The 23,200-nt window shown below is 40.8% G+C and overlaps 1 protein-coding gene across 4 annotated transcripts in view; it reads right to left on the bottom strand.

Moving 5' to 3' along the window:
* ACSBG1 (acyl-CoA synthetase bubblegum family member 1) overlaps window positions 1-23,200 on the bottom strand; it is a 71,036-nt gene that overhangs the window by 23,309 nt on the left and 24,527 nt on the right. For all 4 annotated transcript variants that reach the window (XM_048866492.2, XM_048866488.2, XM_048866487.2 and 1 more), the window contains 5 exons: window positions 11,665-11,882; window positions 9,998-10,086; window positions 8,292-8,412; window positions 5,711-5,791; window positions 2,390-2,539 (listed from right to left, as the gene is read on the bottom strand). In XM_048866492.2, coding sequence (XP_048722449.2) covers window positions 2,390-2,539; window positions 5,711-5,791; window positions 8,292-8,412; window positions 9,998-10,086; window positions 11,665-11,882 — 659 coding nt within the window. The remainder of the gene's footprint in view (window positions 1-2,389; window positions 2,540-5,710; window positions 5,792-8,291; window positions 8,413-9,997; window positions 10,087-11,664; window positions 11,883-23,200) is intronic.

Here is a 23,200-nt window from a genome sequence, read left to right as displayed (position 1 = left end):
TGTCTCCCCTCTGTCTTCTCTTTTCCAGACTAAACAAACCCAATTTTTTCAATCTCTCCTCGTAGGTCAGGTTTTCTAGACCTTTAATCATTTTTGTTATTCTCCTCTGAAGTTTCTTTAGTTTGTCCTCATCTTTCCCACAGTGTAGTGCCCAGAACTGGCCACAATACTCCAGTTGAGGCCTTATCAGTGCTGAGTAGAGCTGAAGAATTACTTTTCGTGTCCTGCTTTCAACATTCTTGCTAGACATCCCAGAGTGGTGTTTGCTTTTTTTGCAACAGTATTACATTGTTGACTCATATTTAGTTTGTGATCCACTATAGCCACCAGATCCTTTTCTGCAATACTTCTTTCTAGACAATCATTTCACATTTTGTACTTGTGCACTTGATTATTCATTCCTAAGTGTACTACTTTGCATTTGTCCTTATTGAATTTCACCTATTTATTTTAGACCATTTCCCCATTTCACTCCTAAAGATGACCCTTCCCAGTCAGGCTTGAGGAACACTGGGAGACCCATGAGGGGAAGCTTGCACTGTCCCTGCTTGTGCTGCTGCCCCATAGGCACTGACTTTGTGGGTTCTCCAGGGCTGGAGCACCCACAGGGAAAAATGGTGGCTGCTGAGCACCCACCGGCAGCCCCCCATTAGCTCCCCCTTACCGCCTCTCGCCCGTTGGCAGGCCCCATGGATCAGCGCCTCCCCCTCTGTCTCTACACCTCCCGCCCACCGCAGTCAGCTGTTTCACAGCATGCAGGAGGCTGGGGGGACGGCGTGAGGATGCGGCGCGGTCAGGGAGGGGGCAGAACTAGGCGCGAAGAGGTGGGGGTGGGAAGAGGTGGGGTGGAGCGGGGGCGGGAAGAGGCGGGATGGGGTGGGGCCTTGAAGGAAGGGGTGGAGTAGGGATGGGGCTTGGGGCAGAGCTGAGGGTCCAGCACCCCCCAGCATTTTGAAAAGTTGGTGCCTGTGTGTTGCCCTGCTCTAGGTAAAGAGGACTCCCGTGTCCAGGAAGGTCAGTCTGTCACCTTTCATCAGCACAGCATTTCTAGGATGTCATTTGAAACAAAACAGCAATAAATACTATAGAACACTGAGTTCGCATGACAGAAGGGGTAATTTGCCTACACAAAGCCATTCAGGATCACCAGTGGTATTTATCATTAGGAATACTAGCCATGGTGTATAGGTTCAGGGAGGCTGCCCTAGGTGCAGAAGGCAATATTGGGCAAGCGCTTGTGGAACAAGAGTACAAAGAGGCTTGACAAGATGTTTTCTAAATATGTAGCTGCATTATCAGCTTAGCATCCAAAAATCCCTCAACACGCAGTTATGTTCACACGTCAGATCAGGGTGGGGATGAAAGGGATGAATGCCTGACCCAGCACAGGTTTAGAATAAGGGCAGAGGAAAACTTCTTTTGACTAAAGAAGGCAGCAGTACAGTTACAGGCAAAGGATGTTTTCCACTGTGTTGATCAGCATAAAAATAGCCTGCTTGTGCACAGTAGCCAGAAATAGTTTGACAGCAAAATCAAAACTGTACCAGATTCCTTTGAGACAGAAGAACACAGGATTTGCCATGCCAGATCAGACCTTTGGTCCATCATGTCCAGCATATCCTACTTCCAGATATTGCTCTGCCTACTCCCTACTTTAGGGTGAATTGCTCTCATTATCAGACCCTGTGCTCCATCAAGAGCAGAAGTTGCAATTCCAGCCAGTTCTTTTATGGGCTACACGAGTGTTCACGCAAGTTCCTTAATCCTTTCCCGCACTGCATAGCCATGTAAGAGCCAACCACATTCTAGCCCGTGGTAAGCAGACTTTTGTGTAAAGTCTCTTTTCCGCTTGGCTTTTTGACTCTCTTTGGCACTATAGAGTTGGCTGTTTGCAGCAACATAGACACGGATTTTGTGAATAAGAGGGCTGTAGAATATACAAAACTTTTCCTATTCTTTACTAAATTAGGAGGAACTAAAATGAACGTAACTTGGAAAGGTAATAATGTTACAGATAAAGGGCCAAGTTTAATAAAACCTTGCAAAAACTTCTAATATCAGGCTGCTGTGACATTGGCTGCCTAAGGTGTATGATTCTTTTGAAGATGATCTTGAGAGGTCATTTGAAGATATTTGTGCTAACAGTGTTTTATCACACAATCAACTGCATGAACCAGAGAAAGTCATTTATAAACTCAGCTATGAGAAGAGCTTGTAGTTTCTCAGAAATATATAGTTTGGATATAGTTTCTTTTGCTATTCCGTCCTTAAAACAGAGTGCCACAGTGCTTGGAGACTCCACCATGATCCCATTTCGTTCTAAAGCACAGAAATAAACACCCTCATGCTTTGAAAAGCTTTATCATAAAGCTGTGTCTAGAGTACATACATTGTCATGACTCAGCATGGCTCCTTTTGGCTTCCCAGTTGTTCCAGAAGTGTACACTAGCACACAACATTGATTTGGCTTTTGAGAGCTAATAATGTCATTGAGTGTAGCATTTGGTATCTCGTTTCCCAACTCCATAAATTCTTCCATCTACAAAATGAAATGGGGAAAAAACAATTCAAGGAGTCAGCTAATAGAAAGCATGGAAATTGCAATATTTTAAGAGTCTGGAAAAAGGACAGAAAAATTAAGATGGGCCTGGTTCTTCTGACCTTTCTTAGGCAATACTCCCATTCAGGTAAATTGGAATTTCGCCTGTCTGAGGGGTCTAAGCCAAATATAGGACCACAGTTTTGATCTGTATGTCACACAGTCCCTTCTCCACCAGTTATCCCAAAAGTTTTGCATCAGCACCCCAACATACAGCTATTAAAAGTGGAGTGTGCAAAGGCAGTGAAGTTTTATTAATTCTTTAGGTGACTACTTAGGGAATAACATTCCTTTTCACTTTTCTAGTCACATGGGCTGAAAATGTGATTCAGAGCTGACATTAGAAATGGTTTTGATTCATATTTAAAGTAAATTGTATCACAGCTTATAATTAAAATACTAAGTAAACTGTCCAATTTTGTTGGATTTCCAATAGATTATTTCTTGTCTAGTCTATATGCAAAGCACTTTGAGATGCTAGAATGAAAGGCTCTATGTAAAAGCCAAGTATTCTTATTATTTAAATGTGTGAACAATGGCCTTAGTTCTCCACTACCTAGGGAAGATGAGCAGATGCAGGAAGCTGGCTGAAGCTCTCTGATTTAGGGCCATCCAGTCTCTGAACAAGGCAGAGCATGAGCGGTTCTAGTTTAATTTATGCTGCAAGCATATGGTCCCTTTGTGCAACACAAAATTGCCTTAGCAGAATGGAGAATCTGGGCCAATATGTTCTATTGATTACTATCAGATATGTGTCGGCACAATGCATTTATATGGGTCTGAATGTAACATGCACACATTAAGATCCCATTATTTCAATGTTAATAGGTGACGGAGTGGGGTAGTCACAACATGTGGGAAAGAAAACCAAAAAGGGTTATTTTCCCACTGAAAGACTGGATTATTCATATAATGTTTACACAGCTATATATGAGCAGTGACTGAGGGCAGCACCCCAGTTCTATACCTGGCAAGGAATCTCCCCACTACTGACTTACGGGCAAATCTTGGACACTGCACCAAGCTTGTAATCAGCAACTGGGCTTTAGGGTGGCAGTGGCAAGGGAGAATTTACATAGTTGAGAAGGATGGATCCTTCCCCTCAGGATGCACTCTGTGATCAGTACCTCAGCATTTAACCTGTAGTATTCTTCATGGCAGGGGAGCTGCCCCTCCATGGGAGAGTCTGTCTTGGGATTCCTTTTTAGTCACTGACACACCACTCATGCCCCATCCCTCCTCCAAACTCCCACCTGTAAAAGCATGCAGGAGCCCACCACAGACAACAGTTTCACGGCATATAGAGGGTGTGGACACCCTCATGATTTCCTCACATCCTGCTTCTCCCCACATAGTGGATTGCATCAATGCCACAGCAACTGGCAATGGTGTGGGGTCCGGATTTGTTCCTATATGACTTGACTCTTCATGCCTTGTATTCTTGACCTTACTCTCTTTCACACCACAAGGCATTAATCTCTGTGCGCCTGTTGCCTAGGCTTTGTTTACTTGAACAGCACCTGCACTAGGATAGTGTTTCCATTCCACAGAGACTGAAGGGTAAAGTCACACAGATTTATGGAAATGCACTGTCCAGAGGACTAGGAGTCTGTCGTAGCTGAAGCAACTGCTCATTACTGTACAATTATCTCAACTATCAATCTGTTACACACAAACCTTCTCCTATCAATAGCCTGTATTTTATGTGACTGGGTTTTTATCAAAACTAATGCACAACTATCTCTACCATTGGTGATTCGATCTCTGAGTGTCTCTGTATGGAATACAAATATGGCAACTGCCAATTCTTATCATCACAACTGATGTAACAATTATGCTCTCTCACTGAAAAAAGGTGGCAGATCTGTCACTAGATCAGTAGCATTTTCAGTTACATTTTGTCCTCCACTATTAGAAAATATAAACTTCAGGTCATTTATCTCTTTCAAAGTTCTCAGACACTTGGAACTCAGTGTGAGTTCATCTCTACTGTTTACTGTTATGTAATAACAAATGTATATGATTAAATAAGCGCTTCTTTACACAGCAAATTAATTTTTCTTATTATTGCTCTGCATTTTGTATAGCACACTCTTGATATCTATGTGCCTTTGTATAGTTAAGTGTTTTATAATATGAAAATCAATACAGAGAGAAGGAACAATGTTGGCATAAATATGTTAAACATTTTCTCCTCACTTCTGTTACCAGTAAAATACTTTCAGTTTTGATATCTGAAGCCTTAAGAGATTTGTTTACTATTCACTCTCTACTAAATGCTGTGTAGTCTTTTTGCAATTCATTCAGCATGGGCAATGAAACTCAGCAGAGGATTTACACTGTTAATTCACAGTCAGTTCCAAGCAGAATGCTGATTTCAGTGTTCACATTAGAAAATTGTCTTCAGTGACATTTAAAAAATAAATAATGAAAATTCTTCTACACATGTTAGGTTTTGTAAAACCCTATTTTTTAAACCTAAATTTTGGGCCTGTTGTTGACAATGAGTCTGATCCTTAATCTTGTCCCTAATCTTGCTGTCTAAGCACTGCATGAGCTAAAGAAGACCCTGAATACACTAGAACTAGTGTTTTATTCTTTGCATATATAATAGTTGCTTGTATTCAACAGTTGCTTATGGATAGAAATATTTGCTACAAATACAAAGATTAGCAGAATAGGAGGTTCCATAAACAACAAAATATTGACAATGGATTGTGAGAGCACAAGCATTTTCTAGTTCCCAGATCCAGCATAATTTACCACAATTCACTAGAGCTGGGCAGACAATGTATTAACAAAACAACAACAACAACAAAAGTTCTGCGAGTATAGTCTCACCAGAAGTCTGGTAAATATTATGTTAATCCAATCTAGTAACTGAAACATAACACATGACCAAGCCAGCCAACCAATGTAGCTCTAATTTTGAATATCCACTATCAAACAAACGGAAGAGTAAATTAAATTAATGAAAAATTACACTGAAGTATTTTGAAGAGCAAACATATTTGAAAACATTGTTATCCTCTGGCAGACATTCCACAGACAGAAAAGAAGGTGAAATACATCAAATGAATGAATTTTTACACCACTCTAAAATTCACATACCGTATATAAATTGGGATGTCTCTCTGATAAAGAGTCATTGTATAGCACAACTGCTTTTAAGTATGGTAGACGACTCCAGATCTGTTGGGGTTTTAAAAAAAAAAAACAGCATATAATTTATTATTCACTTGTTTCTGATTTAATTAAAAATGTCTATCAAAAGATTCCAAAAATTGAATTAGATTGATATCCACAAAAACCCTCAAACCCACCATAAATAATACAGTACTCTTCTCTAAAGCTACTCAGACCCAGTTCATCCCAACACCCCTGGGGAAACACACAGGCCTTGCAGCATGCTCTGGAGGAGACTATACCCATGCTATGTTGGACCAAGGTGCTCCAACTAAGGTTCCTCCTGAGTTGAGGACCTTAATTTAAAATGACCTGCCACCAGCCTCTTTGCATTTAAACCAGTGAGAGTAATGCTTTTAGGGTGGGATGTGAGAGGATTACAGCTGCTGTGGTTATCACATGAAGACAGAGATGGTCTCTAAAGTAGCCAAGCCTTGGTTAAGTTTTTTATAATGTTCTGCCTCATTTTAAACATTTTATATATAAACATATATAATTAAAAAAAATAAAAGCAATTTGGCAATTTCAAAGAAATAGAAAACATTGAAAGAGTGCTATTGTATCTGAACACTTAGCTGGTGTTTAGCCTGTAAAAATGTTAGGTTAGTTTCACCACTAGATACCAGTGCTGCTGCTTTCACTTCCCCTGTTGTAGTTTTGCCTATCCTTGCCAGAAGCATTTAATTGCATCATGGTGCACTAACAGCCAAAGTCGCACCTACATTATTGACCTGAACCATGGAGAGCTGAACTGGTGAAACTGTACCTGTGTGGATAGCAATGGTTAGGCCTCCAAACTAACCATGTATTACTAGCATGATAAACCCACAGGCTTAAAAACAAGACATCTGTATTATGTTTGAGGCAGATTTCTCCTGGAAAAGCACCACAGAAAATGTTCAGCTGGATAAAACAGGGTTGGCCACAGGCTTCCTTTTAACTTTCTAGATAAAAACGTGTATAGACAAAAAGAAACAAGCATCAGGATTCAGATACCTTTCTCACTTGCTTTTGACAGTATAGCATGGTATTCAACTAGTGTAAATGGTATTCAAACTAGAGTGTCTGTCTGGATGTACGCCCTGTTTAGGAGTATCTTATCTCCTGAAATGTACAAAATATACCTAGTAGTTGGTGCAATCTGCTGCGTTCCAAAATAATAATAAAAAAAAAGACTCCTCAGAAGTATGTTTGACAAGCCCCAGGAATATGTTATCTCTGGCCAGAGGGACTTTATTGGAGTATCCAGAGAAGGGGCAAACTCCATCAGAAGCAGAGCAATCAACACACTTTTTCATTTTCAGCAAGGACTTCAGGGACACCTCTCCTCCTCCATCCCCAAGGGCCTTCTCGAGCATACCACTGAAAGAAACACCTGACCTAATGTGTTCACTTGGGCTCAATCCAAAGCCCGCTGAAGTCAGTGGAAAGATCACATTGTCTTCCTGTGACACTGGATCAGGCCCCATATGGAGAAGCAGCATGGTCCCATTTGTAGCATCCAATAAGTTTTGCCAAAATTGTGACACATTCCTTTTAAATAAAGAGCTTCCCACTCTGTCCATGTGTTTATATCATGTTAGTCACCATGATATTGGACTGCAGTTCATACCTGCCTCAATAGTTAACATTAATAGCAGGAAGAGATGATGTTCTGGAGAGGGAAGATTCAGTCTCTAAACATCAATATCTTTAATACTTAGCTGGATGTCTGTTATGAAATGGATGCACTTAAAAGTTTCCTCTGGTATGATAGCCCCTCTTTAACCATTATTTCATTTGCTCATTGGAGACCAACTGGGTATACCACCGAATTCAATGGAAACTGAAGCTGGCTCAGTCTAAATGGAGTAAATTCACTGGGATTGAATGAAAGCCCTGTTCTGTTTCATTGCTCTGCAATGTGCAGGTTGTAATTCCAATTACAGTGAGGTAAACCTCCAATGATAGTTAAGTCGTGCTGGGAAATAGTAACTGCTCTGTAAGAAGTCACCACTGTGATTCCTGAAATCCAGATCCAAATAACATGAAATGTGTCAGCCCATAAAAGGTCACCATGTTAATCAGAACTCAGCATCATTACACTAGTTAATCCTATAGTGAAATCGTTATTGCAATGAATTTTTGCCATCCTAATCACTTGCATTGAAGCAGACTGTGATATCCCACTCAGAATTAAGATATGATGCTCATCATCAGAAAATGGCTTGTCAGACAACACTGTAATAAACTGGCTACTGTGCTATGTACTGGATAGAATGAGAACTGCTCAGTTGTGTGTTACAGGCACTGTATTTTTTTAATAGCTATGGAGATTATCCTTTAGCTCAAATATCTCAAGTGGCAGAGGCCTGTGATTTCAGGACAAAGAAATATTAGTTCTGTCCCTAGTTTTGTGAGACGTTCCAAACTACCATTTTACAGCTAAAATATTTGATATTTGGGCTTTCACAGCATCATGAGCAGTGGAATTACACCTCAGAAGTTATAAAAGCAACCCCCATACCTGCATTATCTTGTCCAATTGTTTTTGATTTTCCACCACAATGACATTGGCTTTGCAGTCATAAGCAATGTAGTGGCAGGCCTCAGGAGAGTTGGTTGTATAGATGCCTGTGACAATTCCTCTGTTAAAAAAAAACGTGAATTTGAGGGCTAAGCAGGAAAACACTGAGTATGATACACTTTTCCCTTGATACTACAGTTCAGACACGCCGACTTCCCCAGTTTCCGGAGGTGCTTGACCCCCGTTTTGCCCCAGGCGTTGCCCCCACTCCACCCTTCCCCAAAAAACTCTCACCCCGCCCCGCCTCTTCCTGCCCCTACTTCGCCCCTGCTCCTCCCCCCAGCACCTCCTGCACACCATTGAACAGTTGACTGTGGTGGGCGGGAGGTGCTGGAGGGGGACGGGAAAGAGCTGATTGGCGGGGCCACCAGTGGGCAGGAGGCTGGGGGATGCAGGGGGAGGAGCTGCTTAGCGGGACCCACCAGGAGACAGGAGGGCTGGGGGGAGGGAGAGGAGCTGATCGGCCGGGCCCGCCAGCTGGCAGGAGGGCTGTGGGGAGAGGGGAAGTAACTGATATGCCGGGCTGCCGGTGCATGCTGAGCATCCACAATTTTTTTTTCTGTGGGTGCTTCAGCCCTGGAGCACCCCTGGAGTCGGCACCTTTGCTACAGTTGTTCAAAAGGGAAGAAGAATTTGAGATTGGATGAAACCCAGTGGAGTGCATAAGGGATGGGTACACACAGTGTGCAGCATAGATGTGGCTGTCAGGCATGCCCCAGGTATTCTGCACAGCTAACAGTAACAGACACAAGAAAAGAGTCTGAAAAACAGCAACATTATGTGGTAGTGTGACTATCTGAAGCACCCAAGGCCTTGTCTAAGCTAGAGAAATTCATAATTGAAGCAATAATAGTGGAGGCTGTAGTGTAGGACTCAGCACTTTTACCCTACATGTTGCCTAGAGTAGCCTTAGACCATGCAATGGAAAAATGCCTAAGTCCTCTTTACAGAACATCCTCCACTATTTCTGCCACTGATGGAGCTGCACTGATGGTGAATTACCAGTTTGAATTTTGCTGGCATAAATGCACCCTCAGAGACCAAACCGAGAAATTGATTATTGGAATTAGACAGACAGACACTGTGACAGACAGAATTTGGCTGGTTAATACTTTGCTTGTCACTTCATCAATGTCGTATTCTGCACTGGAACCAGGCCAGGGATCAGTTCATGGGCAGGCTCAGACGCACTGACAGGAAATTGGTAGGCTTTGGTCCATATCGCTCAAGGAACAGAGATAAGAGACAGTACAGTATCTTCTGTGTCTACTGCAGTCGGGGCTTTAGCAAAGAGGCTCATTTTGTGAGGTTTTGGATTGCTTTACTTTAGATACAGGGAAAGTAACAGGTCCCCACCATGTGACTGAACATACTTATGAGATGGTAATCTTTTCAAATGAAACAATACTACTGGTCATAGTTTATGGGGTCTTTAACTCAACCCTAGAGGCACTGTGAGCCATAATAGCTCCAACATGTTTAGGGGCTATAAGAGAAAAGAGGTGGTTTATTTGGAGTGCACAAGGAGAATGAAATGTAGTTTCTCTTCTCCCCCTTTCTACAGGAGGGGATGGTCAGACTCTACAGAAGCAAATGCTACACTGGAAAACATTCATTCCTAGGCCTAGCACCGATCCAAAACTTACCCAGCAAAAATAGCTCCAACAGCTGACACGAACCATTCTGGAGAGTTAAATCCAAGTATTGCTACGCTGTGGAATCGTTCAAGACCAAGCTTAAAACAAAAGAGCAAACACTGGGATATGTAATGCAGGCATATTAGAGAGAAAGATATAGTCAACACACAAAAAAATAGATTTGGCTTCTTTATTATTTATGCATTTAAAAATGTACCCATCCATAGCTCTAGGCATAAGTGCAAAATGTATTAATAGACCATATATACAATAAAAATGGAATCACTGTCTGCAATTAACACTCCCTAAGTTCATGCAAACATAAGACTCTCCCACCCTTCACACCCAACTTCCCAGTCCAGCCCAGTCCCTCCAAGAAGGTCTGAAAAACAGAAGGGCTTTGCAACATGAACTGAAGTTCAACAAATATTAGACTTATCCCGTACTCAGAATCTTTACTAAATCCTTTTCACCTTGCCAGGTTAGATTTGTTTAATTATACTTACGGCCAGATTGTGGACTTAGTACATAGCCCCGAATGAGGAGTGTTGCAGAGCTGTATGGCCCTGGGGCATCTCTGTGAAGGATTATACTTCAAGTTCCCTGGGGAACAGGGAGAAATATGCATGCTGCCCTTAAGGATGTTCTCCCTGCATGCCCAGCCCACTCTGTGGGCTTGTGCAAGGTGGGCCATGAATCAGACCTCTCTATGACCCTCTATGTAATTTGCATCCCCAAGGAGCAAGTCCCCATTCTCAGGAGCACCAGGTCTGAGATTGTGCCCTTTTCCTACCTAGGGCCATACACGAGGAGAAGGCTCTGTGTGCCCTCCCTCCTGTGGCCATAAGGGAACAGAGCACAACCTAGTTGTTCATATAGCGCTGCTCTGTTACTGTCTATAGTGACAGATGCCACCTGTGCCAACTTCTGTTGGCATTATTTTCTTTTGAACTCTTTCTGAAAAATATGCACTAGTTTCTAGAACATAATGAAAACTAACTAACATACTTGACATTTTAGCATCCAAAGATAATCTAAAGACCATGCCAACACTCTGCATCACAGACTCTAAAAAAATAGTCAGCCAAGGCTCCTGTATTGCTCCTTTTCTTTTTACTCTTGTCTCCCTGATTGCAACTGCTTTCACAAGCGGAGTCTCACCTATTGACTTTGCCACTGTTTCTGCCAACACCTTTGCAAGAACAGGCATCAGTGCCATCTGCTACCATTGAAAATATTAGTATCTGTCTGATATACAACTAAAATAGTATAATAAATATAACTATAACAATAATAATATATTAAATAGAAATATTTACTAATTTGCCTCTCATTGCCTTGGTCAATCATAAAAAAGAAAATTGCTAGCCAATTCAGAGATTTAAGAGACATAACTTGTTGGGGCCATCAAATATATGGTCCTTAAAAGGAAGGTAAATCCCAGGGGGCATTCCAGGATGAAACTCATCCTCTACTATGGGTTGAGGGGGTCTCATTAATATTTGAATGGTACAGTTACTAGAGATTTACTTCAATAAAGGCTGTTATGCAGAACACGCGACTGCTACTCTTCATAAGGACTGAAAACCCACAGGAATGTTTTCATGCTATGACCTGTAATAAAAAAACCTGCATAACGAGTATGGGTTTGGATTGTTGTTTTTTTAAACATTTACCTTCAAAAAGCTTTTGGCTGCTTTCCAGGAAAGATTGTAATACTCTGCAAATGTGATCTTTTCCCATTTTCCATTCTTTTTGCTGGCCATAGCATTGAGAGGCCCATATTTATCCACAGTCTCTTTGAACATCTGATGAACTGTTATTGGAGTTTGTGAACATGAGTGATCTATTCTCAGCTTGACCACACTATCAGCAAATGTAGTCCATAAAGGCTCTGAAAGGCAAGTTATTATCGAGATAGTAGATCAGTGAAAAAAATAGTGTGTGATCGTGTAATTAAAGACTACTATTATAATGCATATGCATGAAGGATCAAATTAAGGTTGCATGGGCAACTTTAATTCTGGCATTTCTAAACTTCTGCATGCTTGACTTTGCAACCTTAAAGTTCTTTTAACAGAGGATATATTTTTTTAAAGTATAATTTCCTAATTTTTTAGAAAACTTAAAAATTGGAAAAAAAGTCATAATGTAGAACCATATTCACCCTCCACCTGATTCATCAGCAGAGTTGCGATCTTTAGAGCCACAGCACAGTCCATTCTGACATATGCTAATGGAGTAACTGGTAGCAGCAGATGGCTGTACGTGAACATGAAACTAGAAGGGGATGGACACACACTTTGGATTTAACTACACAGGGTTCAGTCAAAGCTTTTTGACAAGCGTCAGGTAACTCGCAGAACGTAAGTCACACCGATAGTGCGCACACAGAACATCTGTTCCATTTTCAGTTCACATGGTGTGAATACATGGCAGTGGTTTGCTGAGAACCGAGGGCATAAAGTTTTTGGTGAGTATCCCATGGTCCTTTATTTTGCAGCTGACCAACATGCATCCTAGAATTGTTTTTGCTGTGATTTGTGGGAAGCCAGGTGATTTCACGTTTTTTTTTAAATCCCATGTTTCCACTGTCTTCCCCCCATACATCCTTTATGGGCAATTTCACACCATTTTTGAATTGCTGTCTTCTGGCATGGACCCAACAATGCTCCGTACTGCTATGGTGACAAGCACAAATATGCAGAGGCTAGTTGGGCTGTATTACAGCAGCCATAGCCAGATGACTTCAGCAGCAGACTTTGCCCAACACACCACTGAGCAGATGATGTGGGAGCAGGAGACTATTCTGTGGCAGACGCAGCAGCTCCTCCAGCTGCAGAAGAACACCTTGAGGCAATTGCAGCAGGATGAAGAAGAAGAGGACAATGCCAAGTCGTTGGAACTGGAGCACTGGTTCCTGGATCTGCCATGTGGCATTCAGCACTGTTTCAGGGCCTGGGAAACCAGCATGGATTGGTAGGAGAGGATCGTTTTGCAGACCTGGGACAACCAGCTGTAGCGAGAGAACTTCAGAGTGGGAAGGACTACCTTTTCTGTGATCTGTGCAGAACTGACCCAAAGCTGCAGCTACAAGTACTGTAGTACCAATATGCAGTGTGCCATACCCATAGAGAAGCAGGTCACCATTGCCATCTGGAAACTGGCCACCCCAGAATGCTACCGATCTGTAGCCAGCCAACTTTGCATGGGGAGATCAACTGCTGGAGCCACTCTCATGCAGGCCCTATGCCACTGATAAGGTGCTGTCCAGCCAGGTCATAAACTGGGTAGTCCTCCAGAGATTATTGATGACTTTGCATGGGGCAACTGATAGAACCTATGTGCCTATAATTTGACACACACACCCCAGCATGCCCCCTCCCATCAGGATGCAGAATTTATGAACAAGAAAGGGGTATTTAACCCTGGTGCTTCAAGACTTGGTTGGCCACCGCAGTAGGTTTACAGACATAAGTGCAGGCTGGAAGGGTCCACAGTGCTAGGATCTTTCAGAAAGCCGTTCTATTTAAATTAATGGGAAAAGGACTGTTTTTCCCTGAGGACTACTGTGGACATTAATGGTGTAGACGTAGGTCCAGTTATTCTGGGAGACCTGACTTATCCTCTGATGCCCATTATGGTCCTTTGGATGATAATTTAAGTGAACTAGAACATACTGTCATCAATGAAATATAGTCTGTGGATACTCATACCTCGATGCCTCTGTCATGCAGTCTGGAGTGGCTCACAGCTGTGAGTGCCTACCTCAGGGCAGAGTGTCAGAAAACAGGGCAGACACCCCAAATTGGTGGTGTATTCTATAATTAGATTTTACCAAGCCAGTAACAACTGTGAACTTCTGGATCACAGTTCCAATCTTACCATGGAGTCAAAGACACTACCCTTAGATGCCCTAGTCTATCTTTCCACTATTTTTCCATTGAGACAAATGGAACTTAGTGATAAATGGTCACTTACACCAAAGATCACACCACATTTAGGTTTCTCCCAGTTCCAAGAGACCAGTCACTTACCTCAGATCAACTGGTACTCTAGATCTTACAATAAAGACAATATATGTAGCCAATCCCATAAAAAACTATCTAAAGGTTTATTAACTAGGAAAAAGAAATAAGGAAGTTATTTACAGGTTAAGAGTAACAGCCGTGTTAGTCTGTATTCACAAAAAGAAAAGGAGTACTTGTGGCACCTTAGAGACTAACCAATTTATTTGAGCATAAGCTTTCGTGAGCTACAGCATCTGATGAAGTGAGCTGAAGCTCACAAAAGCTTATGTTCAAATAAATTGGTTAGTCTCTAAGGTGCCACAAGTACTCCTTTTCTTTTTACAGGTTAAAGCAACCAAACATATACACACAAATAAGTTATCTAAATCCTAAGAGTGCCAGAGTTTTAGTGATCTATCAATTCAAAGTCTCTTTCAGGGTGGACCCAAGAGGCAGCCCCAGGGGATCTCTGTCTTCAGTTTGGTGTATCTAAACCTGTCAGAGTTCAAACAGCCAAAAAGATGGAAAATGTTCATGTGACTTTGTTTTATTTTTCATTCAGCTTCTAAGACACAGGGCAAGCTTCCTTGCACATAGTATTTCCTGATGCAATAGGGCCATTAGCCAATCTTTTTTATTGTGATGTTCCTTGATGGCCCAACTGATTTTGATAGTCCTTTGGGATAGGCAGGGAACAAGTCCTGTGCCTGGATTCACAAGTTCAGAGCAAACATTCTCAAAGACATAAAGCAAAACGTACATGTTTTCTTATAGCATGGAATACCGACATTGCATGTGAGATTAATACATGCAGCAACTTACAATCATTTCATAGAGTCCAAATACTAAATACATTCTTATAAGGTTAATACCTATTTTGAGCAAAATTAACATACAGGCAAACTGATCTGGTTTCCAGCTGTGAGTTTGTTAGGTCTTAGCTAATGCCTGCAGTCTGGCTGGCAGGTAGCCTGCCAGCATCACAGCCTCCTCATCAGAAGCTATTTCATGTCAGTTAGAATTGGAGTCAACTCTGAGAGGAAGTATCTGATATTCATTTTCTTTTTTATATACTATCAAACAAGATTCAGAGAATGGAAGTCAGTCTGATCTCTTCTTAATACTATGTTACGTTTGGCATAGGCCAGTAAACAGTAGGTTGCTATTTGGTATGAATTATTATAAATGCTTACAGCAATTTTTGTTATAAATACTTCAAAACAAACAAAATAAACAAAATAAGCTCTTTGCACATGCCAGAGCTTTAATGCTTTTTCAGTCTGATTGCTTTACAAGGAAGCAAAGGAGAAAGCAAACTTTAAGCTAGCTTGCATGACTTGCTATGAAACTTTGAGCTTTTTTTACAATATTGCCTCATAACAAAATATTAAGCTTCAGGACTAGAAAAAAAAATGAATTTATTATCTGATCTATCTTGGCATCTGGAAAACTGCCAGATGGTGGAACAGTCCAGCACATGCACAAGTAAGCAGGGCCTTTCAGTTTCCTGACAGCAGGATATATTCCCACTCCCGTGCTCCAACTGCTGTCATTGAATAATCTATTTTTTTATTTTCACATCAAATCTCACTTGGGGTTGCCAAAGAACTGACCTATCCTTTTCATGGGAAAGTCACAGATCTAGCAGTTGATGTGTCAGGGGAAAGGGAGGAAAAAGATTAAGCTGTGACTGTGTTCTTCCATAGCTCTTGCACATATGCCAAAATTGAAGCTGACAAGAAGTCAATTTCACAGTCTGGACATGATGGCTTCCGAAACGACATTTGTGTACCCAGCCAGATATGTCCAAAAATGGGTGGAAAAGCGATCCAGAGCAGCATAAAGACTCCATAAAGCTGGGATAGTTGGTATCCTGAGTATTCCATAGCAAAAGGGGATTCCCCAGGTGCGGCAGAGTCAGAGTGGAAGGCATAGTCTGGGGAAAGAGGATGTGGCCAGAGAGCAGCTGCACTCTACTGCTAGGGAAGTTGGGAGCAACTCAGAGCAGTCCTGAGTCCTGGAGCTGCTCTAAATTGTGCCTCCACCAAACCAGCCTTCAAAATGCCTTAAGATAGGGAAAAATGTGGGACAAAGATCCAAAATGAGGGGCACATAAAATTACTCTTGCAAAAACTTAAAATGTTGAAGGATTCATCCCTTTAGTGTAAACAGGCTATAACTTCAGTTCCATGATTCTTTAGTTCCGATGTAAATAACTTTCAGCAATAAAAGTGAGGGTACACCAGATAGGTATGCAGCATAGCTAGCTTGGGAACTAAAATGATCAATGCCTCTTGAAATAAGGTACAACTGAGATATATGGATTGAGGAGTCACAAAGGTAGCATAAAACCGACTTTGCTCCCTTGGTTCCATGCTGAGCCCAGCTTAATCAGACCAGAGGATACAGCCTAGCTGTAGAGAACTATAAAAATTACAGATAAAGGTAAAAGTAGAGAATAAAGACAGACTGCACAGGAAATTAAGTTAATGAGACTTTTCAAGTTCACAAGAAGTGAAGGAGGATGTGGGGCCTCAAAGAGAAGTCAGCAATCACTGATTGAAAAGTGTTAAACATTGCTTAAAAAGTTAGTCATTTGCTACCCTGTCTCACGTATTGGCTCCAAATAAAGAGTAAAGCAGAATGAAAACTGAAATAAGCTGTGGCAGATAGCAGACAAAGGACCACTGCATAACAACACAACACAACAATACAGCATTTCTTGATTAGAAATTTGCTCTCGTTCTAAGAAGAAAAGCTTGTAAGCCTATGTGGAACAGTACCAGCTGGTAACCCCTGCCATAATATTTAACTAGCATATCCCACATTAATCATAAGGCAGCACCACACAACTGTGTCATTTCAATTTACCTAAGAACATAAGAACAGCTATACAGAGTCAGACCAGTGGTCCATCTAACCCAGTATCCTGTCTTCCAACAGTGGACAGTGCAAGGTGCTTCAAAGGGAATAAATAGAATAGGCAACCATCGAGTGATCCATTCCCTGTCATCCACTCCCCGCTTCTGGCAATCAGAGGCTAGGGGCACCCAGAGAATGGGGTTGCATCCCTGACCATCTTGGCTAATAGCTATTGATGGACCTATCCTCCATAACCTTATCTAATTCTTTTTTTAACCCCGTTATACTTTTGGCCTTCACAACATCCCCTGGCAATAAGATCCACAGGTTGACTGTATATTGTGTGAAGAAGTATTTCCTTTTGTTTGTTTTAAACCTGCTGCCTCTTAATTTCATTGGATGACCCCCTGGCTCTTGTATTATGTTAAGGGGTAATAACACTTCCTTATTCACTTTCTCCACATCATTCATGCTTTTGTAGACCTCTATCATATCCCCTCTTAGTTGTCTGTTTTCCAAGCTGAAAAGTCCCAGTCTTTTTAATCTCTCCTCATACAGAAGCTGTTCCATACCCTTAATTATTTTTCTGCCCTTCTCTGTACCTTTTTCAATTCTAATATATCTTTTTTGAGATGGAGTGACCAAAAATCATTGGAGATTTTTAAAAGCAGGTGAGACAAACACCTGTCAGGAATGGTCTAGAATGATAGCTTAGTCCTGCCATGAGTGCAGGGGACTGGACTAGATGACCTCTCGAGGTTCCTTCCAGTCCTATGATTCTATGAAAACGACACACAGTATTGAAGGTGTGGGATTACCATGGATTTATATAGTGGCATTATGATATTTTCTGTTTTATCATCTATCCCTTTCTAACATTCTGTTAGATTTTTTGACTGCTGTACCACACTGAGTGGATGTTTTCAAAGAACTATCCACAATGACTCCAAGATCTCTTTCCTGATTAGTTGTAGCTAAATTAGCCCCCATCATTTTGTATGTAGAGTTGGGATTATGTTTTCCAATGTGCATTACTTTGCATTTATCAGCATTGAATTCCATCTGCCATTTTGTTGCCCAGTCACCCAGTTTTGTGAGATCCCTTTGTAACTCTTTGCAGTCTGCTTTGGATTTAACTATCTTGAGTAATTTTGTAATTTCTGCAAATTTTGCCACTTCTTTGTTTGCCCCTTTTTCCAGATCATTTATGAATATGTTGAATAGCACTGGTCCCAGTACAGGTCCATGTGGGACAACACTATTTACCTCTCTCTATTCTGAAAACTGACCGTTTATTCCTATCCTTTGTTTCCTTTTAACCTGTTACTGATGTATGAGGACCTTCCCTCTTAACCCATAACTGCTTACTTTGCTTAAAAGCCTTTGGCAAGGGACCTTGTTAAAGGCTTTCTGAAAATCCAAGTACACTGTTTCCACTGGATCACCTTTATACATGTTTGTTGACCCCCTTGAAGAATTCTAATAGATTGGTGAGGCATGATTTCCCTTTACAAAAACCGTGTTGACTCTTCCTCAACAAATTGTGTTTATCTGTGTGTCTGATAATTCTGTTCATTACTATAGATTTAACCAATTTGCCTGGTTCTGAAATTAGGTTTACCGGCCTGTATTTGCCAGGATCACCTCTGGAGCCCTTTTTAAAAATTAGCATCACATTAGCTATCCACCAGTTATGTGGCACAGAGTCCAATTTAAATGATAAGTTACATACCACAGCTAGTAGTTCTGCAACTTTATACTTGAGTTCCTTCAGAACTCTTGAGTGAATACCATCTGGTCTTGGTGACTTATTGCTGTTTAATTTATCAATTTATTCCAAAGCCTCCTCTACTGACACCTCAGTCTAGGACAGTTCCTCAGATCTGTCACCTAACAAGAATGGCTCAGGTGTGGGAATCTCCCTCATATCCTCTGAAGTGAAGACCAATGCAAATAATTCATTTAGCTTCTCCTCAATGGCCTAATCTTCCTTTAATGCTCCTTTAGCACCTTGATCATCCAGGCTTTGTTTGGCAGGCTTCCTGTTTCTAATTTGCTATTAGTTTTTGAGTCTTTAGCTAGTTGCTCTTCAAATTCTTTTTTGGCCTGCCTAATTATACTTTTACACTTGACTTGCCAGAGTTTATACACCTTTCTACTTTCCTCTGTAGGATTTAACTTCCAGTTTTTAAAGGATGCCTTTTTGTCTCTAACCACTTCTTTTGCTTTGTTATTTAACGATGGTGGCACTTTTTTGTCCTCTTACTATGTTTTTACCCCAAATTAAATTGAGTCACTACTATGGAGCTTTTAAAAAGTTTCCATGCAGCTTGCAGGTGTTTCATTTTTGGGACTGTACCTTTTAATTTCTGTTTAACAAGCTTCCTCATTTTTGTGTAATTCTACTTTCTGAAGTTAAATTCTACTATGGTGGGCTTCTTTGGTGTCCCTCTTCTCCATAAGGATGTTAAATTTAATTATATTATGGTCGTTATTACCAAGTGGTTCAGCTATATTCACCTCTTGGACCAGATCCTGTGCTCCACTTAGGACTAAATCAAGAATTGCCTCTCCCCTTGTGGGTTCCAGGACTAGCTACTCCAAGAAGCAGTCATTTATGGTGTCAAGAAACTTTATCTCTGCATCCCGTTCTGAGGTGACACGTATCCAGTCAATATGGGGATAGTTGAAATCCCCCTTTATTATTGAGTTTTTATTTTTATAGCCTCTCCAATCTCCCAGAGCATTTCACAATTGCCATCACCATCCTGGTCATGTGGTGGGAGTATATTCCTACTTCTATAGTCTTATTATTCAAGCACGAGAATTTCTATCCAGAGAGATTTAATAGTACTGTTTGATTCATTTAAGATTTTTATTATATTTGACTCTATAGTGTCACTCCCCCACCAGCATGACCTACTCTGTCATTGCTATAGATTTTGTATCCTGGTATTACCATGTCCCATTGCTTATCATCATTCCACCAAGTTTCTGTGGTGCCTATTATATTAATATCCTCACTCCTTTTACTGTTTCCTTCTCTCTCTCTCGCTCTCTCTCTCTGTCTCATGTCCTTAGCTAGCTAGTACATGATACTAATCTCTAAGAAAGGGAGCTCGTATGTCTAGTTTTTAGAATAGGGGAAGGACATCTGAGTTCTATTCCCAGCTCTGTCACAGACACGCTGTATGACCTTGAGCAAGTTGTTTAACCTTTATGTGCCTTAGTTTCCCCATCTGTAAACTGAGGATAATAATCATTACACCTCAGAGATGTTGAGATTTAATTAATTAAAGCTTGTAATGTGCTTTGAGATCACTGAGTAAAAGGCACCAGAAAAACTGAAATTAGTAATCAAGATGAAGATTGATGTCAAAAATTTCAACTGTAATGAAAAATGGAAAATCAAGGAGAATAATGAACAATACTATCCCCAAGGATACATCTACCACAGGCTATAATAAAATAAAAAATATGATTATATCAAGTGGTTATAGCATGTCTGGACTCATAGGTTCTCTTTCAGTTCTGCCAACTAACTCACTGTATGACCTTAGGTTTAATCTCTTTGTGGTTTGGTATAGCTGTAGAATGAAGATAATATTATTTGCCTACCTCAAAAATGCTTTGATATGTTCAAAGCATGGATGCACAATAGAAGTACAAATTATTATTACTAGGTTGTCCCTTACAGCCCAGAAAAGTTCGTCTTCAATTATTTATTTATATTTTATGCTGTCACTCTTGCGAAGTCTAGTGTTGCCTGAGACATAATTGTGAATCTGTGCTCTGGCAATGTTTATTTTCAGTCTGATGTAGCAAGTTAGTATGCACTGTTTTTTGCACTATCTGCTGTATAAATATCAACAGAATAGGAAGGGTTATTCAAAGACAAGACTGGAAATTCAAATTAACATTACTTTGAATAAACATGACTCCAGTAGATTTGTGCCTCCACACTTCACTTGGGACACTTTCCAGAGATGGCTAGCACGCAGCTCTATGAAGCAATGTTCCCAAGACTAATATAAGAGCAGAAGGAAATAGGCGGAAGTCAGTCATAGCACAACAATTCCAGTGTCCTCTGTCAAACTCTTTTTAAAGCAGCCAGCACTATTAGACATTTTATGGGTATACGTTACAAAACCAAATATTTAAAAATTGTGTGGAGAGTCCTCTATTAGAGCTTGCTGTAGAAGTGCCATAATCTGGAAAGTGTCTCTATTCCTGGAGTCACCGAATCATAAAATGGTGTCAATCATTGCTGATACCTGCTACAGATTAAGCATGATTTGCAGAATGCTTAAACTCTTAGTGACTTCCAACATAATACCCATGCTCTTTGAATGGATTGGATGACACGTAAAACCTAAGAGCATCTTGACATCCTGCAAGGCCAGAACAATCCTGACCCAGGAAGCTTCAGGAAGCAGTTAGCTTGATGAATCATCTGCTCAAGCAGGACATTCTAAATCAATAAAAAGAACAGGAGTACTTGTGGCACCTTAGAGACTAACAAATTTATTTGAGCATAAGCTTTCGTGGGCTACAGCCCACTTCATCGGCTGCATGCAGTGGAAAATACAGGAGGATGATTTTATATACACAGAGAACATGAAACAATGGGTGTTACCATGCACACTATAACGAGAGTGATCACTTAAGGTGAGCTGTTACCAGCAGGAGAGAAAAAAAACCTTTTGTAGTGATAATCAAGATGGACCATTTCCAGCAGTTGACAAGAACGTGTGAGGAACAGTAGGGGGGAAAAACACACAAAGTAAAACTATTTCCCCGTGTTTAATGACACATCCACTCCTAGTCTTTATTCAAGCCTAATTTAATGGTGTCCAGTTTGCAAATTAATTCCAATTCAGCAGTTTCTCGTTGGAGTCTGTTTCTGAAGTTTTTTTGTTGTAATATTGCAACTTTTAGGTCTATAGTCGTCTGATTTGTGTCCATTTATTCTTTTATGTAGAGACTGTCCGGTTTGGCCATTGTGCCAGCAATGCCCCTCTGCCATGTACATTGGCCAAATCAGACGTCAAGAATTATAACATTCAAAAACCAGTCAGAGAACACTTCAATCTCTCTGGTCAGGCTGAATTGGAATTAATTTGCAAACTGGACACCATTAAATTAGGCCTGAATAAAGACTGGGAGTGGATGTGTCATTAGACAAAGTAAAATTATTTTTCCGTGTTTGTTTTCCCCTCCTACTGTTCCTCACACGTTCTTGTCAACTGCTGGAAATGGCCCATCTTGATTATCACTACAAAAGGTTTTTTTTCCCTCTCCTGTTGGTAATAGCTCACCTTAAATGATTGCTCTCGTTATAGTGTGCATGGTAACACTTATTGTTTCATGTTCTCTGTGTATATAAAATCGTCCTACTGTATTTTCCACTGCATGCATCCGATTAAATTGGCTGTAGCCCACAAAAGCTTATGCTCAAATGAATTTGTTAGTCTCGAAGGTGCCACAAATACTCTTGTTCTTTTTGTGCGTACAGACTAACACGGCTGCTACTCTGAAATCTAAATCAATAGACGCTCTTGTCCTATATATTTGAACCATCAGGGAGAACACTGAAAGATACAACCTCATGTCTATGTTGACAAGATGCAAGACTCAGGGTTTCTTCTCCACCAGTCATAATATTTATTGTCATTTCTTTTATCTCTTGGAGTTGGTCACTTAGGAAGTTGTTGATTATGCAATTATGGGTCTCCTGCTGCTACATATCACAAGCACATAGGAGGAAGAACAACTGTATTGTGTTCTGGTTTTCAAGCAGGTGAAGAAGAGCTGGACTTCTAGAGCAGATTGACTCCTTGTTGGAAGAAACATTAGGCAATACAGAGCCAGAATATGTTTTTTCTAATCTACTGTATTCACGGAGATAGCAAAAGCACATCTTTAAGGGAAGAGAACATGTTAGCAACACTTCTAGATCCGTGTCTCAAAAGAAAACTCCAAATTTCTACTCACTGCAGATGTGGTATATAGCTCAACAGTTCTCCAGAAACAAGTGTTAAATATCACATTACTCTCTTTATTATCCACACCAACTAAAATGTACTTCAGAATATTCCCGGGACTCATTTTGCTCTTACTTGTACAAGTTTTACACTGGCTTTGGTGGGGTTACTTCTGATTCACACCAGCATAACTGAGAACAGAATCAGGCTCACTGAGATTAGGCTGAGTCACTGCAGTGCTATGACATATTCTGAGGACCTGGAGACTGGAAACCAGGTCTGCAGAGCCTGGGGTAACTAATATTTCCACAGTACCACCAAGAGGCCATGGTCAGGGAGCACAGTGGAGAATAGGT

Source organism: Caretta caretta, chromosome 10 (assembly GCF_965140235.1).
Source record: "Caretta caretta isolate rCarCar2 chromosome 10, rCarCar1.hap1, whole genome shotgun sequence".
NCBI lineage: Eukaryota > Metazoa > Chordata > Testudines > Cheloniidae > Caretta > Caretta caretta.
Note: the sequence above shows the minus strand (reverse complement) of the source record. Positions and strands in the feature narration are given on the sequence as shown.